Source organism: Patagioenas fasciata, chromosome 15 (assembly GCF_037038585.1).
Source record: "Patagioenas fasciata isolate bPatFas1 chromosome 15, bPatFas1.hap1, whole genome shotgun sequence".
NCBI lineage: Eukaryota > Metazoa > Chordata > Aves > Columbiformes > Columbidae > Patagioenas > Patagioenas fasciata.
In genome coordinates this window covers 7,299,911-7,315,019 of record NC_092534.1, presented here as the reverse complement: position 1 = coordinate 7,315,019, position 15,109 = coordinate 7,299,911, and the positions used below count along the sequence as shown (strand labels likewise).

The 15,109-nt window shown below is 57.9% G+C and overlaps 2 protein-coding genes across 8 annotated transcripts in view; both read left to right on the top strand.

The window, feature by feature from the left end:
* MGRN1 (mahogunin ring finger 1) overlaps nt 1–11,566 on the top strand; it is a 52,138-nt gene extending 40,572 nt beyond the window's left edge. The window contains exons 10-18 of one of the 5 annotated variants that reach the window (XM_071815122.1): nt 1,565–1,724; nt 3,505–3,614; nt 4,536–4,601; nt 7,056–7,279; nt 8,210–8,333; nt 8,866–8,911; nt 9,518–9,625; nt 10,295–10,306; nt 10,872–11,566. In XM_071815122.1, coding sequence (XP_071671223.1) covers nt 1,565–1,724; nt 3,505–3,614; nt 4,536–4,601; nt 7,056–7,279; nt 8,210–8,333; nt 8,866–8,911; nt 9,518–9,625; nt 10,295–10,302 — 846 coding nt within the window. In that variant the 3' untranslated portion in view covers nt 10,303–10,306; nt 10,872–11,566. Of the gene's footprint in view, nt 1–1,564; nt 1,725–3,504; nt 3,615–4,535; nt 4,602–7,055; nt 7,280–8,209; nt 8,334–8,865; nt 8,912–9,517; nt 9,626–10,261; nt 10,307–10,871 lie in introns of all 5 variants that reach the window. The other 4 variants (XM_065850645.2, XM_065850646.2, XM_065850643.2 and 1 more) reach the window with 4 other exon arrangements.
* A 351-nt stretch (nt 11,567–11,917) lies between these two features.
* NUDT16L1 (nudix hydrolase 16 like 1) lies at nt 11,918–14,804 on the top strand. 3 transcript variants are annotated; one of them, XM_065850939.2, is made up of 4 exons: nt 11,919–12,174; nt 12,607–12,682; nt 12,761–12,867; nt 13,820–14,804. In XM_065850939.2, the coding sequence occupies exons 1-4, from the start codon at nt 11,947–11,949 to the stop codon at nt 14,234–14,236; spliced, it is 828 nt and encodes a 275-aa protein (XP_065707011.1). In that variant the 5' UTR covers nt 11,919–11,946; the 3' UTR covers nt 14,237–14,804. The 3 variants fall into 3 exon arrangements, with proteins under 3 accessions (XP_065707012.1, XP_065707011.1, XP_065707010.1); XM_065850938.2 differs by having other exon boundaries at nt 11,920–12,174; nt 12,607–12,867; XM_065850940.2 differs by lacking the exons at nt 12,607–12,682; nt 12,761–12,867 and having other exon boundaries at nt 11,918–12,174.
* The last annotated feature ends 305 nt before the right edge of the window (nt 14,805–15,109 follow it).

Genomic DNA, 15,109 nt, shown 5'->3' with positions numbered 1-15,109 from the left:
CAGGCAGGAACTTCTGCTGAATCCCAGCTTGCTGCACAGCCCCGTGCAGATTACGTGACTGCTTTATGCTGGCTTCAGCCTTGTGTAGAGCTGCCCTTTGCTGCCACCTGGGCTGCAGACAGTACCAAGTGCTGGCCTCTGATGTGTGTAACACTTGCAACAGAGGAGCAGCCACAGAGCAAGACAAGCAAGATTTCCTCTCCAAGCAGTGCAGCGTCCTGCCCAAAGCATCCCATGATCTCTATCTGTCTGTGTAGGCAGCACCGGAAGAGGCAGGAGGGAGAAGCCTTTTCAAAGATTTTTCTTGCACAGGATCTATTTAAGAGGATTGAAGGCTTCTGTTTGGGTCCTCTAGGGTCTTGTGACGATTCTCTTGATCCAGCAATCCCACATTTTTGGCCAATCAGACAAGTAACGTGAGGCTGTTTTTGTTCTTCCTAGTATACTTAGCAAATGTATGAATGGGAAAACAAAAGGCCTGGTCTCCCTTCCAAAACAGATGAGGAATGCATGTGACGGGACAGACAGGCTTGCAGTCTTTTGCTGGTGTAGTCAGCAGGCTGGATGTGGGTGCGGCAGCAGCAAATGCTGTGTGTTGCTGCTCACACCAAGGTTGCCTGTGGTCTGGCATGTGTTGGCCCTGGCGATCAAAAGGGCCTTGTGAAGTGGGACCAGGTGAAGGTGGAGGGTGGCTCCTGCTGGATCATCAGTTTGGTGGGCTCTGGCATAACTTCTCCAGCATCAGTGCGGAGACCATGGGGTTCACAGATGTCACTTAAGAGAGCTCTTATGATTGGACAGTAGGTTTCTCCTCCCAGCCATGGCTTCCTGGGTGGCTGTAATTCAATTTTGGGGGCTCTGAGTGACTGAAAGGCTAGTGTGTTGCACGTTCATGTTGAGTGGGGTTCATACTGACCTTCTTACCAGGGCAGCTGTGAACAGATGAGCATCCCAGGCGGGTTCTCCTGCAGCTGCATCAAAACTTGTGCCAGCACAGGAGACTGGTGAAAATGCTGTGGCAGGAGAACCACTCACTCCATCACAGGTTCACAGGACTTGTGGCAGCTGGGCTAGACGTGGCTGGAGTGCCTCCTCCTGACCAGCCGCCTACTGCAGTCAGCAAGCAGGTCCTTTGGGGGCTGCTCTCTGTGTGGACACGGGGCAGAAAGGGTGGACTGCCAGGAGCCCACTTCCCTGCTGGCCCCGGGAGCCACAGGCTGGATGGCAGGAGCTTGTTCTTGTCCCCTGCAGCCAAGGGGATCTGAAATGCAGAGAGGCTCCCCTCTGCACACAGCCTGGCTCTGGGGAGGGACAGCAGTGCTGTGAATTCACGGTACGGTGTCCTGTCTCTGGCCTTTCGTGAGTTCAGAGCAGAGTCCCAGAATGAAGGAGTGTCCATTAGCAGGGCTGTGTGGGCTGAAGCTTTCTCTCCTTGAAAAAACCCTGCTGAGAGCTGCAGAGTCTCACAGGCTGTTGGATGTGAAATTTCCCCAGGCTCCAGAGTCCCACGGCAGTCAGCATGGCCTTTTCCATTCATGTGCCAATGTCCTACCTCTCATTGCAGCCTTCAGATGACGAGAACAGCGACAACAGCAACGAGTGTGTGGTTTGCCTGTCCGACCTCCGCGACACCCTGATCCTGCCCTGCAGACACCTCTGTCTGTGCAATTCCTGTGCTGACACCCTGCGCTACCAGGCCAACAACTGTCCCATCTGCAGGCTGCGTGAGTATGTGCCCAGGACACAAGGGCATCTTTCTCCCTCCTAGGCTGCTGTTACATCAGTACAGGCTGTAAGAAGGAACGTGGATTTTACAGACCCCACCCCAAGACTCAGCATCAAATGTGCTGCTACTCTCACTGGCATCTGGAGATCCTGGCACCTAAAATAACTGTCCTTGAGCAGGGAAGGAGGAGAGCATGTGGAAGAATGGCCCTTTATCCAGTGTCTCCCTGACCGCTTCCCTCTCCTTGAGATGGAATCTGAAGGTGCAGGTGCTCTGAGCTGTGCCATTTAGGCAGTTCTTGTGTTTTGGTGAAGAAGGTGGAAAATGCCCCAAAGGAGGGAACAGAGAACCTTTATCCTGAGACTCTCTGGCCGAGACAGCAGCCAGCCCCACTGGAGGGCTGTCCAAGTACTCTGCATGATTTGCTTTTCTTCTAACAACCTTACTTTGACTTCACTAGGGAGGCAGAGGTGAGGTAACGGTCAATTTGGAGTCCTTTCCTTTGCCAGGAGAGTTAGGAGGATCTGCTTAACCTCTGCATTGCTCAGCTTCCAAAAGATGGAAAAAATGAGATACCTGTTCCGACGCTCAGGCAGCACTTGCTGAATTCCATGTATTTTCTCAAAAGCACGGAGGCACAGGAGTCTCTTGAGAAAATGCCTGTGTTTTTGCTGGAATAGACATACGTTTTACCCCGTACTTGGTCTCTGAGGTATTTGATTGTTTCTAATTGATACCTCTCAGGAAAAGAAAAAAGAGCCTGAGACAGATGTTTGGCCTGAGGATTTAAGTCTAAACAGTTCAAACTTGGCAAAGATGCAGTAATCAAAAGCAAGATCACATCAGAGGAAGTGCCAGACAGCTTTGCCTATAAGTAGCACAACTTAAAACACAGGAACGGCATTATCTCATCTGCATGCTGCTGCAGAGTAGTTTGGATTTGTTTGGAAAGTGCACCCATGTAAGACTTCCTGGAATCTGCTTCTGGGGACTGCAGAAGTAGCAAGGATAGATTTGCACCTCTGTCCTCTGGTTCTAGGCTGATCTTGTGAGTAGCTGGGTGCAAAAAGAACTAGGGAAACGCCTGGGCTTTTCCTGGTGTATGAGCAAGTTCTTACAGCTGCATCAGAACAGATGTCTGGCTCATTCATATGCGCTCTCGGCACAGAGGAACTAACAGTATTAAAGATCTGCAGACAGAAATTGGGACTGTGGGCAGGGAGTGGAGATCAAAGCTGTTGTGGTGGTAGGACAAAGGGTTTGCTGTGCTGGGGACAGGAGTTCAGCCGCTAACCCTGGGCTGGGTTCCGCCTAGCACCGCAGTGCTGGCTGGTGGGAAAGCAGCCAATGGCAGGCGTCATGCTTCCAGCACCAGCTGGACACCAGGGCTGAGACTTGTGTGGTCTGAATGAACCCAAAGTGGTTTTACATTAGGTCCCTCACCATTCTGTAACTTCCAGTGTGCTGTACAAGGCCTAGCTCATTTTTTTATTAGTATGTCATACAGTATCAGACCTGAAACACCTCTGCCTGAAACACACGCAGCACCTGTTCTCTGCAAGGGCTGTGTGTATGCAGAGTTTTTTGCCAGCAAATCTCTCCCCAGTATAGACAGATCAACCAGAAGCCAGACCATAGCACTTGGCCTTGGTGTGCTACATGGTCCTGCTCACCCGTGCTGATGGTGTGTCTGTGGTGAGCTGAGCTGCTCTGGCACACGTCTGGCACGGCCTGATCCTGCTGGGCCGTGCGGTCACCTGCCTGCTGTTCTCTCCTAGCCTTCCGCGCCCTGCTGCAGATCCGGGCTGTGAGGAAGAAGCCGGGAGCTCTGTCACCGGTGTCGTTCAGCCCTGTCTTGGCACAGAGCGTTGACCATGACGAGCACTCTGTAAGTACCTCGCAGCCCCGTGTACAAAGCCTGGGTGCTGGTCTCAGCCTGAGCAGGCAGCTTATGCTTGCATGAGGTGCTCAGCCTCGTGGCTGGTGTTCATGGGACCTCAGGAGGTGTGCGCAGGCCTTGGAGCAAGGTCTTGCTGAGCCGTGCTGCCTCTCTTGTCAACCCTGCTAGACAGCCAGGATCTCTCCTCTTGTGGACTGGTTTTAGCCAAGGGCCCTCCTGTCTTTTGGAAGAAACAAATCCACAGAAACCTTAGTGTGAGAAGGTTTCTCAGGGCCTGTCCCAGCATAAAAGTGGTAAAATTTGAGTGTGACAGGGTGGAAGCTGGGAAAGTGGGAGAAGGTTACGGTTTGACTTGCACACACATTTGTATGTTAGCACGCTCTGATGAAATGCTGCTGGCATTGGGGTTCCCAGCACGGTGGCAGAAAGGCCTCTTTGTGACAGCCTCCCTGAGTGACAAGGTCTCAGTGGGCAGCTCAGGGAGCGTGGGATGGAAAGTGTGGTGCTGATGGCACCAGGGCCCAGTCGCACATCCCTGGTGTGGTGAGGGCAGCGGCTCTTTGCCTGAGCAGTGCTGCTGCACAGCTGGCTCTGGCGAGACACATGAGATCCAAGTGAGGAGAGGGGGATCTGCATCTAGATCACCTTACTGGCTTTCATGGGAACAGAAAGAGATTGTCACAGAAAAAGTCTGGTTGTGTCCATCTGTCCTCTGCAGCACTGTAGCTCTGCTGCCTTCAGCTGCGGCTAAGAAACAGGGCAGGGTAGAAACCCTGAGGGTTGTGAAGCTGAGTGTGTGTAGAGGAAGCAGGTGCTGTCACTTGCAGTGAGGTAAGGAGATGCAGTGTGTCTTTTCATGTCACTAACCTCAAGAAACAACTTCTTTAAAACATGGTTTTCTCTTGACAGTGTCCCTTTAAAGCCCTTAAGGTGAGCACTGTCTCCCTGCCCAGCAGGAAACCTAGAAAGGAAACAGTAAGTGGACTTGGTTGTGTTTGGCTCCTACGGCAATTCTTTGCCAGCACTGTCACCAGCACGTGGACGTGTTACACGCACGAGGGCTTGCTAACACACTGGGTTTGGCTTGTGCCCCTGTACAGGCTGCGACACTCTCCGTCCTGCCTCCATAGTAGGGTTGAAACGCTGATACCCTGCACGGATGATCACTGACCTCCCTGGTTTGCCTGTGGAGGAATGAGCAAGGTGGAAGCAGCTTGCCACAGGGGTCTGATGCTGACTTGCAGGGACTTCCACAGGTTCTGAGCCTGACTGCTTTATAGTTCCTGGCCAAGATGTTTTTGTAGCTTTGTAGGACTGTGAGCAGGCTGCTGTCTCTTTGACTCACCCAAAAGCTTCCTCACACTTGTCTCACCCCCTTGGCAGTTTGATGTCGGCACATCTTGTGGTTTGCACCCCGGTGCTGGGATGTAGAGGCAGACAAACAGGCACAGCTGGAGCAGGTTTTGCATTCAGGAACACTGGCTGCAGTGGGCTGGTTTGCTTTTAGAGATATAGGAAGGATGGAGCTTGTTTTGTTGGGGGCTCTCTGAGTTGGTGTGAGAACATGTAGCTGTAATGCCATGGTGGGAACAGCATAAATAGTGATTGTGAGGGACCAGGAGCCAGGAAGGGGGAAGGCGAGGGAGGCTGCCAGGCCAAGAAGCGTCTCTGTGCCTTCTTTGTGTACTCCCATCAAATGCCGCTACAGCTGTCATCGGTATCGAGGAGGCTGCAGTTTTCTTTTCCTCAAACAGCAGCCTGGATGCCCTATGAGGAGTGTGACTTGCTGTGCTTGCCTGGTCTGAAGAAAACATGGGGCTGGGTTCAAGTGATTAAGGCTGTTGCAAGCTTGGTGTGACCCTGGCACTCTGCAGGCCGCCTGCAGCGGGCTCTCAGGTGGTGTCGCGGTGAGTGCCCCAGGAGGGGAGCAGTGTCTCAGGGTTGTTTGGAAGCTCAGTGACTTGCAGAAACGGAGTTGCAGCTGTTGGCAGAGGAATCCTCCTCCAGCCTGGGCTGTGCCACAGAGCCTGAACTTTCCTCACAGTGAGCAGCCTGTGAGCCCTCAAGCCTTGGTCTACACAGCCAGGAGAAAATGTCCCAAACACAGCCTAGGGGTTTTTGCCTCCCTGACTTTTCTGTCACAACGGACCATCTCTGAGCTGCTGTCTGGCAATGACATGTTTTGGTGGAGGTGGCTTTAGACCCCACCGCCTGCAGGTGGCACCAACTGCAAACCCATCCCTTGTTCAGCTGACTGGTGATCTTTCAATCTCCAGCTGTGGTTTTCAGCGCAAGCTCAGAATCATCACAAGACCAGCACTTTAGGGGCTGTGGGTTGATGCTTGACTCCAGGTGCCACTGGTTCTTTCTTGCCCATCATATCTAGCTCCTTCTGTGACCACAAGTGAGTCAGTTCAGCAATCAGTTTACCCCAAATTAGCAGCTGGTGTTGGAACAGATTGCTGAGCAGGCTCATCCACAGCTGTGTGTTTTTGGGATGAAGCACAGAGAAGCTTCAGGAGTTGCTGGCCAGGCGCAGCAGCAGCAGCAGCACACCATCTTAGGTGCAACAGAGAACCACCTCCCTGAAATGCAGGGCTGAAACAGCTTAACTCAGTGTAAGCCTGTGCTGCTGCAGCCTTGCCTGTTTGTTTGCAGTGGGCTGGGTTGAGCTGCCTGTGGCCTACTGGGTTGCAGCATAAACTCCGTTTATCTCAGAGTCTGCAGGACCTTGATGATTTGGAGTTAAACCAGTGTTGGTTTGATGGCTTCACAAGGGTCCTTTTGCCTGGCAAGTTTAGTGAGTTACCAAGGGGATGGGAACTGGTGCAGTTTTGTCCTCCTCCCTCCTGGGCCAGTGGTTCTGTGATCCCTTTCCTTCCTGTAGCAGAGGTGACTGTGCAGAGTGCCAGCGTTTGCAGCTGAGGGGACCGAGTCCGTGGGAGAAGTGGAAGTGCTGGAGGCTCCGACGATCAGCCCTCATACCTTTGACTCTCTCCTGGTGACACTGGTGGTGCTGTGAAAGAGCTGCGGGAAGCACAAGTGGGGTGCTTATTGAGTTGGAAGGGTTTCTGACCTCTGGAAGAACTTTTACGAGAAAAAGTCCAAACTTATGGCAGGTTTTTTAGGAACCTGCTTTCTCACCCTCCTTGTCCAGCTCTTGGATACGTGGCAAGGGGTGTGCCCAGCCATGGTCCGACATGTTGAGATGCCCAGTCTCTAACTCATTGCTCTGGAAACTTGCCCAGAGCATCATCAGCATTACAGCCCAAAGGGGAACAAGTGGCTGCTGCAGGGGAGAGAGGTGGAGGGTCTCTGGAGAGGTGGCTGTGGAGAGTGCAGTGTGGAGGGTGCGGGGCCTCCCCTTTCTATAGGGGCTTCCAACCTGCTGAGGGTTTCTTAACGTACCCCTTGCTTTCTCACCCACAGAGCTCTGACAACATCCCTCCAGGCTATGAGCCCATTTCCTTGCTGGAAGCACTGAACGGCCTTCGCTCTGTTTCCCCCACCATCCCGTCAGCTCCTCTGTATGATGAAATCAGCTACTCTGGCGTGGTGGATGGGATGCTGCCTGCTGGCCGACCGCTTGCAGGGATGGACAGAGCTGTGGAGAGCAGCCACCAGAAGAGCAAGCGGAGCAAGTCTCCAGATAGGTCAGCATGGGGATGGAGGGGTCCACGCCTCTTGCAAGCCAGGAGAGGGCTCAGGCTCTGGCTCTGGCTGGTCCCATAACTGGTACCACAGCTAATGCAGAATTTTAGGAGGCCACCAGGTACTAATGCCAGTGAGAGACTTGGGACACCACCTCTGTGTTCAGCCCCAGGTGACAAGCTTATGTCTGTTAAGAGGTAGCTTTGTCACCAAAAGGAAGAGGATTTTTAACAAGGAGATTTCATCCAGAGTTTGGATGGAAATGTCTCAGTTCCAGTGCAGTTAGTGTCTCCATTTGCATTTGACATCCAAACCTCGTTGGATTTCAGCTTTCCATGGAGTTCCCTGGGAACGAAAGAGTGGGGAGAGAAGTGACCTGAATTTCAGAGCACAAAATGCTGAGTGAGATCCTTTCATAGTTATCTGAAGCCTCTTCTATTGGCATCATGATGAAGGGTGTAGATGTGGATGCTGTGGAGTGGGCAGCCCACTGCAGGTGACCTTCACCCGTCCCTTGTGGGGCCACACTGGTGGGGTCAGACTGGGTTTCTTCCTGGCACTCCTCGCTGTCCTCCATTCCGAATTTCCTCTGGGAAGGGAGCCCCTGAATGTGTGGAGGGCAGTGTGGGACCAGGGCCTCTTGCTTTCCATGTGAAGGCAGATTTGTCCGAGTTGTGTTCCTGTGGTGGAGCTCTGCACCGCTGGGCTCTGCCACAGAACTGCTGCTGCGCTTCTCTATGGGGCTGATACTAGAGGGCCCTGGTGAATTTAGCTGAACAGTTGGAGCTTCTACTCATGCAAGTTGGCTCATGCTGCTGGTGGAGGGACAGAGTAGGAGTGGTGACAACTTGAGCTGCTGCCACCAAACCCACCAGAGCCCATGGTGCTGGCAGCACTGTGACTCCTTACAAATGGAGTTTCTCTTGCCACAGCACACTACGGTCTCCCTCATCCCCAATCCACGAGGAGGATGAAGAGAAGCTCTCCGAGGACTCCGACTTGCAGCCAGCACTGAGCGGTGGTGAGCTGGTCCTCAGAGAGACCAGCTCTCCAGAAGTAAGTCTGTGGTCTGCTGGGGAGCTGCTCTGAGTCAGAGCTCTTCTGGGGGGGTGGCTTCTGGGACATGGGAAGTGCCTCGGGAAGGGCCATTGCTCCCTCAGTGACAGGGTAAAGATGAGCTGCTTGGCACGAGAAGCCTGGAGCCAGGTCTCAGCTGCCTTCATTTACCCACAGGGCTTCATGGGGAAGGACGCAGCCGCTCCCTGTGCCCCAAACACATCTTTGGGAGCTGTGGGGTTGGAAAGCCTGTTGGCCTGCAGCCCTGTCAGAGCTGACCTTCCCCCAGCTTCCTGGGGGAGCCCAGCAGTGTTTGGGGCAGGGGTAGAAGCTGGGCCTTGCTGGGTTTCCAGCCTGTGAAACCCCTCCATCCCGGCCTGTGGTGCCGCAGTGCTGATGGGTGGCCCTGTGCTCCCTGTGGGAAACGAGTCTCTGGTCCTGAGCGTGGCACTCTGGAGAGAGACAGGGCAGGAGACAAGTGCAGCAAGGGCCTCCAGCCTGCAGAACTAACCTGTGCTGCTCCTCCTTACAGAGTGTGGCAGGGGAAGAGATTGAGGAGGACTCGTCCCTGCAGCAGGGTAAGTGTGCACTTGGCTGTGGGGCAACCAGACCTTGTCTCGGTGGGAAGGGGGTAGCTGGGGGACAGATGTGCGTGTCCAGAAACATCCAGCCCCTGAAATCCATCTTTGAGCTGCTGTGTTTTTCCAAAGGTGCCAGGGTCTCTCCTTGGAAGTGGGGCAGTAAAATCCACAGGTTTATTTGCCAAGCATCTCTACTTGCTGTAAGCTCTGCACAAGTAGAGCTGTCCATGCCATGCACGGTCTCCTCACACGGCTGAGGGGGCGGATGGCTGTATGCACCAGTGTGGTCCTGGTGAGACCACGGCTGCAGTACCGGGTGTGCAGGATGTACCCTGTGTCTCTGGGGCGGGTGTCTGGTGCTCAGGCAGCATCCAGAGGGCGGGAGGGGAGTGCTGGGTGTGTTTTGAGGTGTGAGGCTGCATGTGAACAGAGCTGGCCCTTTGACAGTGACCCAGGCCAGTCTGACCAGCTCCCCTGAGACCTCTGTGGGGATGGGGGGGCCGGGGAGCTTCCTCACATGGAAGATCTCAACCTGTCCTCCTGGCCTCTGCCCCTGCGGAGCTGCTCTGGGCACTGAGGGGCTGCATTCTTGGCTGGTTCCAGGTAGCCGCCTGCCCTCTGTTGAAGACATCCTGCAGGATGGCAGCTGCGGCGAGCACAGGAGCCTGACACAGTCGGAGAGTGACCCCCCGGTAGACGTCTACCTGCCAGGTAATGGCCATGCCGTTGGGGTCAGAGACACAGGGCCAACCTGCCTGCTCGTGGCTCAGGTTCGAGGCACCGAGGGGCCTGGGGGGGTTGTGGACTGTGAGCCTGACCACGGGCAGCCCCCCAAGGCAGGGTGACGAGGTGCAGCCTTGGGATGGGACAGGAACACACCTGCCTGGAGCATGGGCTCCCATTCTGCTTGTGGGCAGAGTGAGCTGCAGGCAAGGGGGCTAATGCAGAGGTAACTTGTCCCCACTTCTCCTTCCTCTTCCCTCACCCTTTTGTCTCTGTTCTTCCCCTCCTTTCTCCTCTCTGGGCTGTGGCCACTCAGTGGCAGCATTTATGTAACAGAGACCTCCTGTGTCTGTCCCCACACTGCACTCCTGCCTTTGGCCAAGGGAGGGAAACAGGCTGGGTCAGCTTCTGGGAGACTAGGCTAGCACAGGGGGCAGTGGGCACCCCTCTGCCGTGGGGCGGTGTCACGGTCGGGAGGGTTACGGGGTGCTGTGCTTTGCTGGCCTCACCCCCAACTGTTGTTGTTGCAGCCTGTTTTCTTCTGTAGAGCGGCAGTTTGCTCTGAGTGCCTCTCTAATGTCTCCTTCCCTCTCTGTCTGCCTTCCTCCCTCCTGTCTTGGGCAGCACTGGGTCCCGATTCCTGCTCTATTGGTATAGAGGAGTAAGCTGGTACGTCTTCTTGTTCTTCTTGCACATCGCTGCGTTGTGGGGCAGCAGGACCCCTCCTGGAAAGGGGACAACCAAGCAAGGACAGGGATAGAACTGATCTTGACCATGGGGGCAGGGCAGGAGGGGGCAGCAAACCAACCACCCTGTGCTGCTAGCCCTGTCCTGGCTGTTCCTGTTTCTGGCACCAGCATCCCTGCACCCCCAGGGTCTGTGCTGTCCCCGAGTGCCAGGACCCCAGGAAGGGCAGCAAAAACCCCAACCCACCCCCGGCTCCTGGGTGAGGGCTCTGCTGTCTGGTGGGCACTGTGAACAGCCAGGGCCATGCTGGCTTTTCCCAGGCTGGTGACAGATAGTGTGTCCCCTTTGTGTCCCGTGTGCCACCCCTGGTGCTTGCTGAATCAACATCTTAGCAGGGGCAGAGAGGATGGAGCCTGTGGGCTCTAGCCCTATCTCCTGTGCTCAGAGCAGGGTAGGAGGGGGTGGTGGGGTGATGGGCTCCTGCCTGCACTATTAGTCTGACCTAGAACCGGGATTATTTGGGCTGAACCCCCTTCTCTTCACTCAGGCTCATCCGACTTCACCAAGATGCTCCCCAGCCGTGGCACCGGCAGCCCCACGCAGCCTCTTCTCTTCGAGCAGGCGCGTCTTCACCTGGAAGATGAGCAGAGCCTCTCGTGAGCGGGGCCGAACCTCCCTATCACCGGACCCCAGACCCCCAGCACAGCCTCTCTCTCCCCCTGCGGCGGGGCTGGCCCGTGCTCATCGCCCCGGGGATACGGCGTGGCGTATCGCACTGGCACGGTTTTGGCACAGCCCGGCTTTTTTAAAAGACGTGCATGTTTCCTGCTAGCGGTGGGTAGGGCTGGCGTCGTGTTTTTATGTGGGAGGGGGGCTTGGGGGTTAAAATCAGCAGATGAAGGACAGACACTACCGATGTATATTTTGTACACACCCAGCACAGCCCTTTGCTGTCACTGCCCCTGTACATAGCTGTGACCCCCCTGCCTGCCCTGGCAGCTCCTCGGGGTGCTGGGGTGAGCTTTGCCGGGGTGCAGGGTTCTGCGCGGGAGGAGGGGAGCGTGGGCGTGAGCTCCGTCCCACCCCGTTCGGGATGCCCATTTGGGGTGGGAGAGGGCTGACCCCCGCACTCTCCCCACGCGGAGCCCGGCGCTGCCCACGCCGTGTGCCTTGTTCTGCTTCTGCGGCGGGTCCCAGGACGACCCCCCCTCGATGTTTGTAGTAATAAACCCGTGGAGCAGCCACGCGAGTTTGCGCTTTGTTGGGGGGGGCGGAATCCGGTTCCGCGGCGGGGCTGGGGATATGGGCGGAGCTAGGAAGCTGAGGGCCGGTGCCGCCATCGTCCGCCTCCCTCCCGGCGTGCTTTTCGGCGCCAGCTTTGATCTCATTGGTGGCGGGGGCCGCCAACCATAGTGCGGCGGTTGCCTATATGACGTACGACGCGGGCAGCAGCGCCGGCTCCCATTGGCTCCTCTCGGCCACTGGCCGCCCCGGCCGAGCGCCCATTGGCCCCGCGGCGCGCGGCGAGCCGCCACTGGCTCTTGCCGCGGCTGGTCCCGCCCCTTCGTCGCCGTCGGAGCCGCGCGTGCGCAGAGCGGGCTCCCGGGGCGGGCGGCGAGGCGATGGCGGCCATGGGGGCGATGGCGGCCATGGGCGCGCTGCCGGCGGGCGCGGGGACGCTGCCGCCGCTGCCGACACTGGGGGTGCCGGGCGTGCCCGAGCTGAAGCCGCTGACGCGGTACGAGGCGATGCGGCTGGGCCCGGGCTGGAGCCACTCGTGCCACGCCATGCTGTACGCGCCCAACCCGGGCATGCTGTTCGGCCGCATCCCGCTGCGCTACGCCGTGCTGGTGAGGGGGCGGGCGGGCGGGGGCCTCCGGGACCGGGACCGGGGGGCGGGGCCTCGGGTTGTGCTGGGTCGGGCCGCGGGCACGGGGGCGGCGGGCTGAGGGCGGGCGGGTCTGTCGGGTCTGTGCAGGGCGGTAGCGGCAGGCTGGGCCGGGCCGGCCGCGGGACCGACCCGGGGGGAAGCCCCCGGGACCCCCGGCTGTGTGGCCGTGCCGTGGCGGGTCCGCCTCGGCTCCCTGGCCACGGGCCGCGGCGAGTCCCGGAGACGGTGTCGGTGAACGGTCCTGGATGCGCTGGAGCTGGAAGGAGCGGCCGGGGGGGCTCCCCGCGCTGCTCCGCCTCCGCAGAGGCCCCGTCGGGCTGGCGCGCCCGCTCCTCCCCTCGCCCCCCGGGGCTCCGCCGTGCCCCATTAACACCATGCGCCTCTATTGCAGATGCAGATGCGATTTGACGGACTGCTGGGCTTTCCCGGGGGGTTCGTGGATCGCCGTTACTGGTCCCTGGAGGACGGTCTGAATCGGGTGCTGGGCTTGGGTTTGGGCTGTGTGCGCCTGACAGAAGCTGACTATCTGTGCTCGCACCTGACAGAGGGGCCACATCGCGTGGTGGCACACTTCTACGCCAGGCAGCTGACCCTGGAGGAGCTGCATACCATCGAGATCAGCGCGGTGCATTCCCGAGACCACGGGCTGGAGGTGGGACATCCAGGGAGGGGGCGTGTAGAGCTCTGAGCGTTAGCCCAGGGAAGATGCAGCTTCCCTCCTAGGTCTGCTGGGCTGCTGTCTCTCGCAGCCCAGCGGGGGAATGCACCGCATGTAGAGCTGCTGTCGGCGAGTGCCGTGCACCGCCATGTAGCGCCGGCGTTAGGTTTGGCTGTTGGCTGAGGTCGTGCCTCAGGCTGCAGAGCGTAGCGAGCTCGAGCTCTGGCCTCTCCCAGTGACCACCCACGTAGGGAAGAGCCCCAGGTACCCACTCAGCCTCAGGACACGGGTGAGGTCCAGGTCTGTCTCACATCTGGTGGGTGTCTCCCCCTGCTCTGGGTTGGGTCACTTGGACCGGAGTCGCAACCCTTGGTATGGTGATGTGTTGCTCTAACCTCAGTTGTCCCTGGCTTGCACGGAGGCCGTGCGGGTGCAGCCTTCTTCCCGGGGAGCTGGGCCTGGCTGATGCCCCAGGGTAGAGTGTGAGAGCCAGGGCGTCCGCCGGTGCCTGCACGGCGCTCGGTGGGATTTGGCAGCTGCGTGAATGGAAGAAGTTGGCCTTAGGTTGTGGTGTGGTTGAGGGGGACACATGGGTGAGCAGTGGTGTCCCCAGGCGGGGTGTGGAGGGGGAAGTGGGGCTCCCCGTAGTGACCTGGGGCAGCGGGATCCCCCTGAAGGGGCAGGAGGGGGAACAGAGCCAGGGCTGGGCTGGGCAGGGAAAGCAGAGCCTGGTGGGGCTGGGGAGGGCGGGTAGGGGCTTCAGCTGGGCTGGGGGCAGGAGGTGAGGGCAGGGGTCGGTGTGGGAGGGACGGGCAGGATCTGGCAGCCGGGGCATGGCGGGCCTGGGCTGTCGGGGAGCTGGGGCGAGGGTGTGAGGGAGAGAGGGCTGTGGGGGGTTTGGTGCTGCCGCCGGCTCTGCTGAGCTGCGCTCCGTGCTGTGTTGCAGGTGATGGGCATGGTCCGTGTCCCCCTCTACACCCAGAAGGACCGCATGGGTGGTTTGCCCAACTTCCTGGCCAACTCCTTTGTTGGAACCGCCAAATTCCAGCTGCTCTTTGCCCTGAAGATCTTGAACATGGTGCCGGAGGAGAAGCTGGCCGAGGCGGTGGCTGCCACACAGAAGCCGAAGAAGCCGGCCATCGACCAGGCAGGAGGGAACCTCCATGCCGCTAAGCACGCAAACGAGCTGATGGCATCCGCTAAAACAGGCAACGAATTTGCAGACAGAGCAGAGGACCAGGCAGCTGTGCAGGCAGCAGAGCAGGCGGTGGCTGGGCTGGAGACCGGGGCTGTGCTGGAGCAGCCGGTGGGGCTGGGGGCAGAGGCTGTGCTGGAGCAGCCAGTGGCTGTGCCCATGGAGTGACACCACCGTGTTTGCACTCGATTAAAAGTGGGTGAGACTAGAGACTTTCTTCTAACTTTCCAACCCGTCGCTGGCTGCAGTTGCTGCCCACGTGATTCCACTGCCCAGCTGGGAGGGTTTGGGTTTGTCTGAAGTAAGGGACAGCTTATGTATTTTTATGGCCATTAAACTAGCGAGCTTCCCAGATCAACTTGTGCAGACCCCGGCAGAGAGTTCATGTGCTTTTGTGAGGGCGCTGAAGCCTTAGAATTATGCTTTGATTTCAGGGACGTGCTGCTGCTGTCAGGTCCCCATTTCATTTTTAAGGAACAAAAAAGTCTTATTTTTTAAATGCCCCGTGTTGACTTGGACGCGGCTGTGTTTGCAGCAGACACAGCTGAGGGACAAGGCACCTCTGCCAGCGCTGGGGGAAGGGCTGCCCTCCACCAGCATGGCCAGGCTCCCACTCGGGTTTTGGCGCAATGGGGTGGTGTGCTGTGAATTCCCTCTGGGGCCTGGGGAACGCTTGTGTGGGGTTCTACCTGGAGATCTGTGGGAGCAGGAAAGTGGAATAAATGGCTTTGCTGAACGCCTCGCAGTCAGGATCATTCTTGACCACCAGCACAAAGCCCGTAGTGACCTGGAGCTTTGGGGTGCAGGGGCTGTCGGTCCCCCTGCCTCAGGGCTCTGCTCCTTGCTGGCCCCTGCCGGGGCCCAGGCTGCTGCAGGTGCAGGGGGCTGGTGGGGCAAGGGCTGGCTCAGGGTGCCATCCCACTGCAAAACGGCAGTCAGCTTGTGCTGCTGGGTTACACCAAAATGGCTCCTGCACCCAGGGAGGAGCCGGCTGCGCTGCTGCAGGTGCCTGAGCAGCTCCCAGGCACTGGCTGTTTGTGG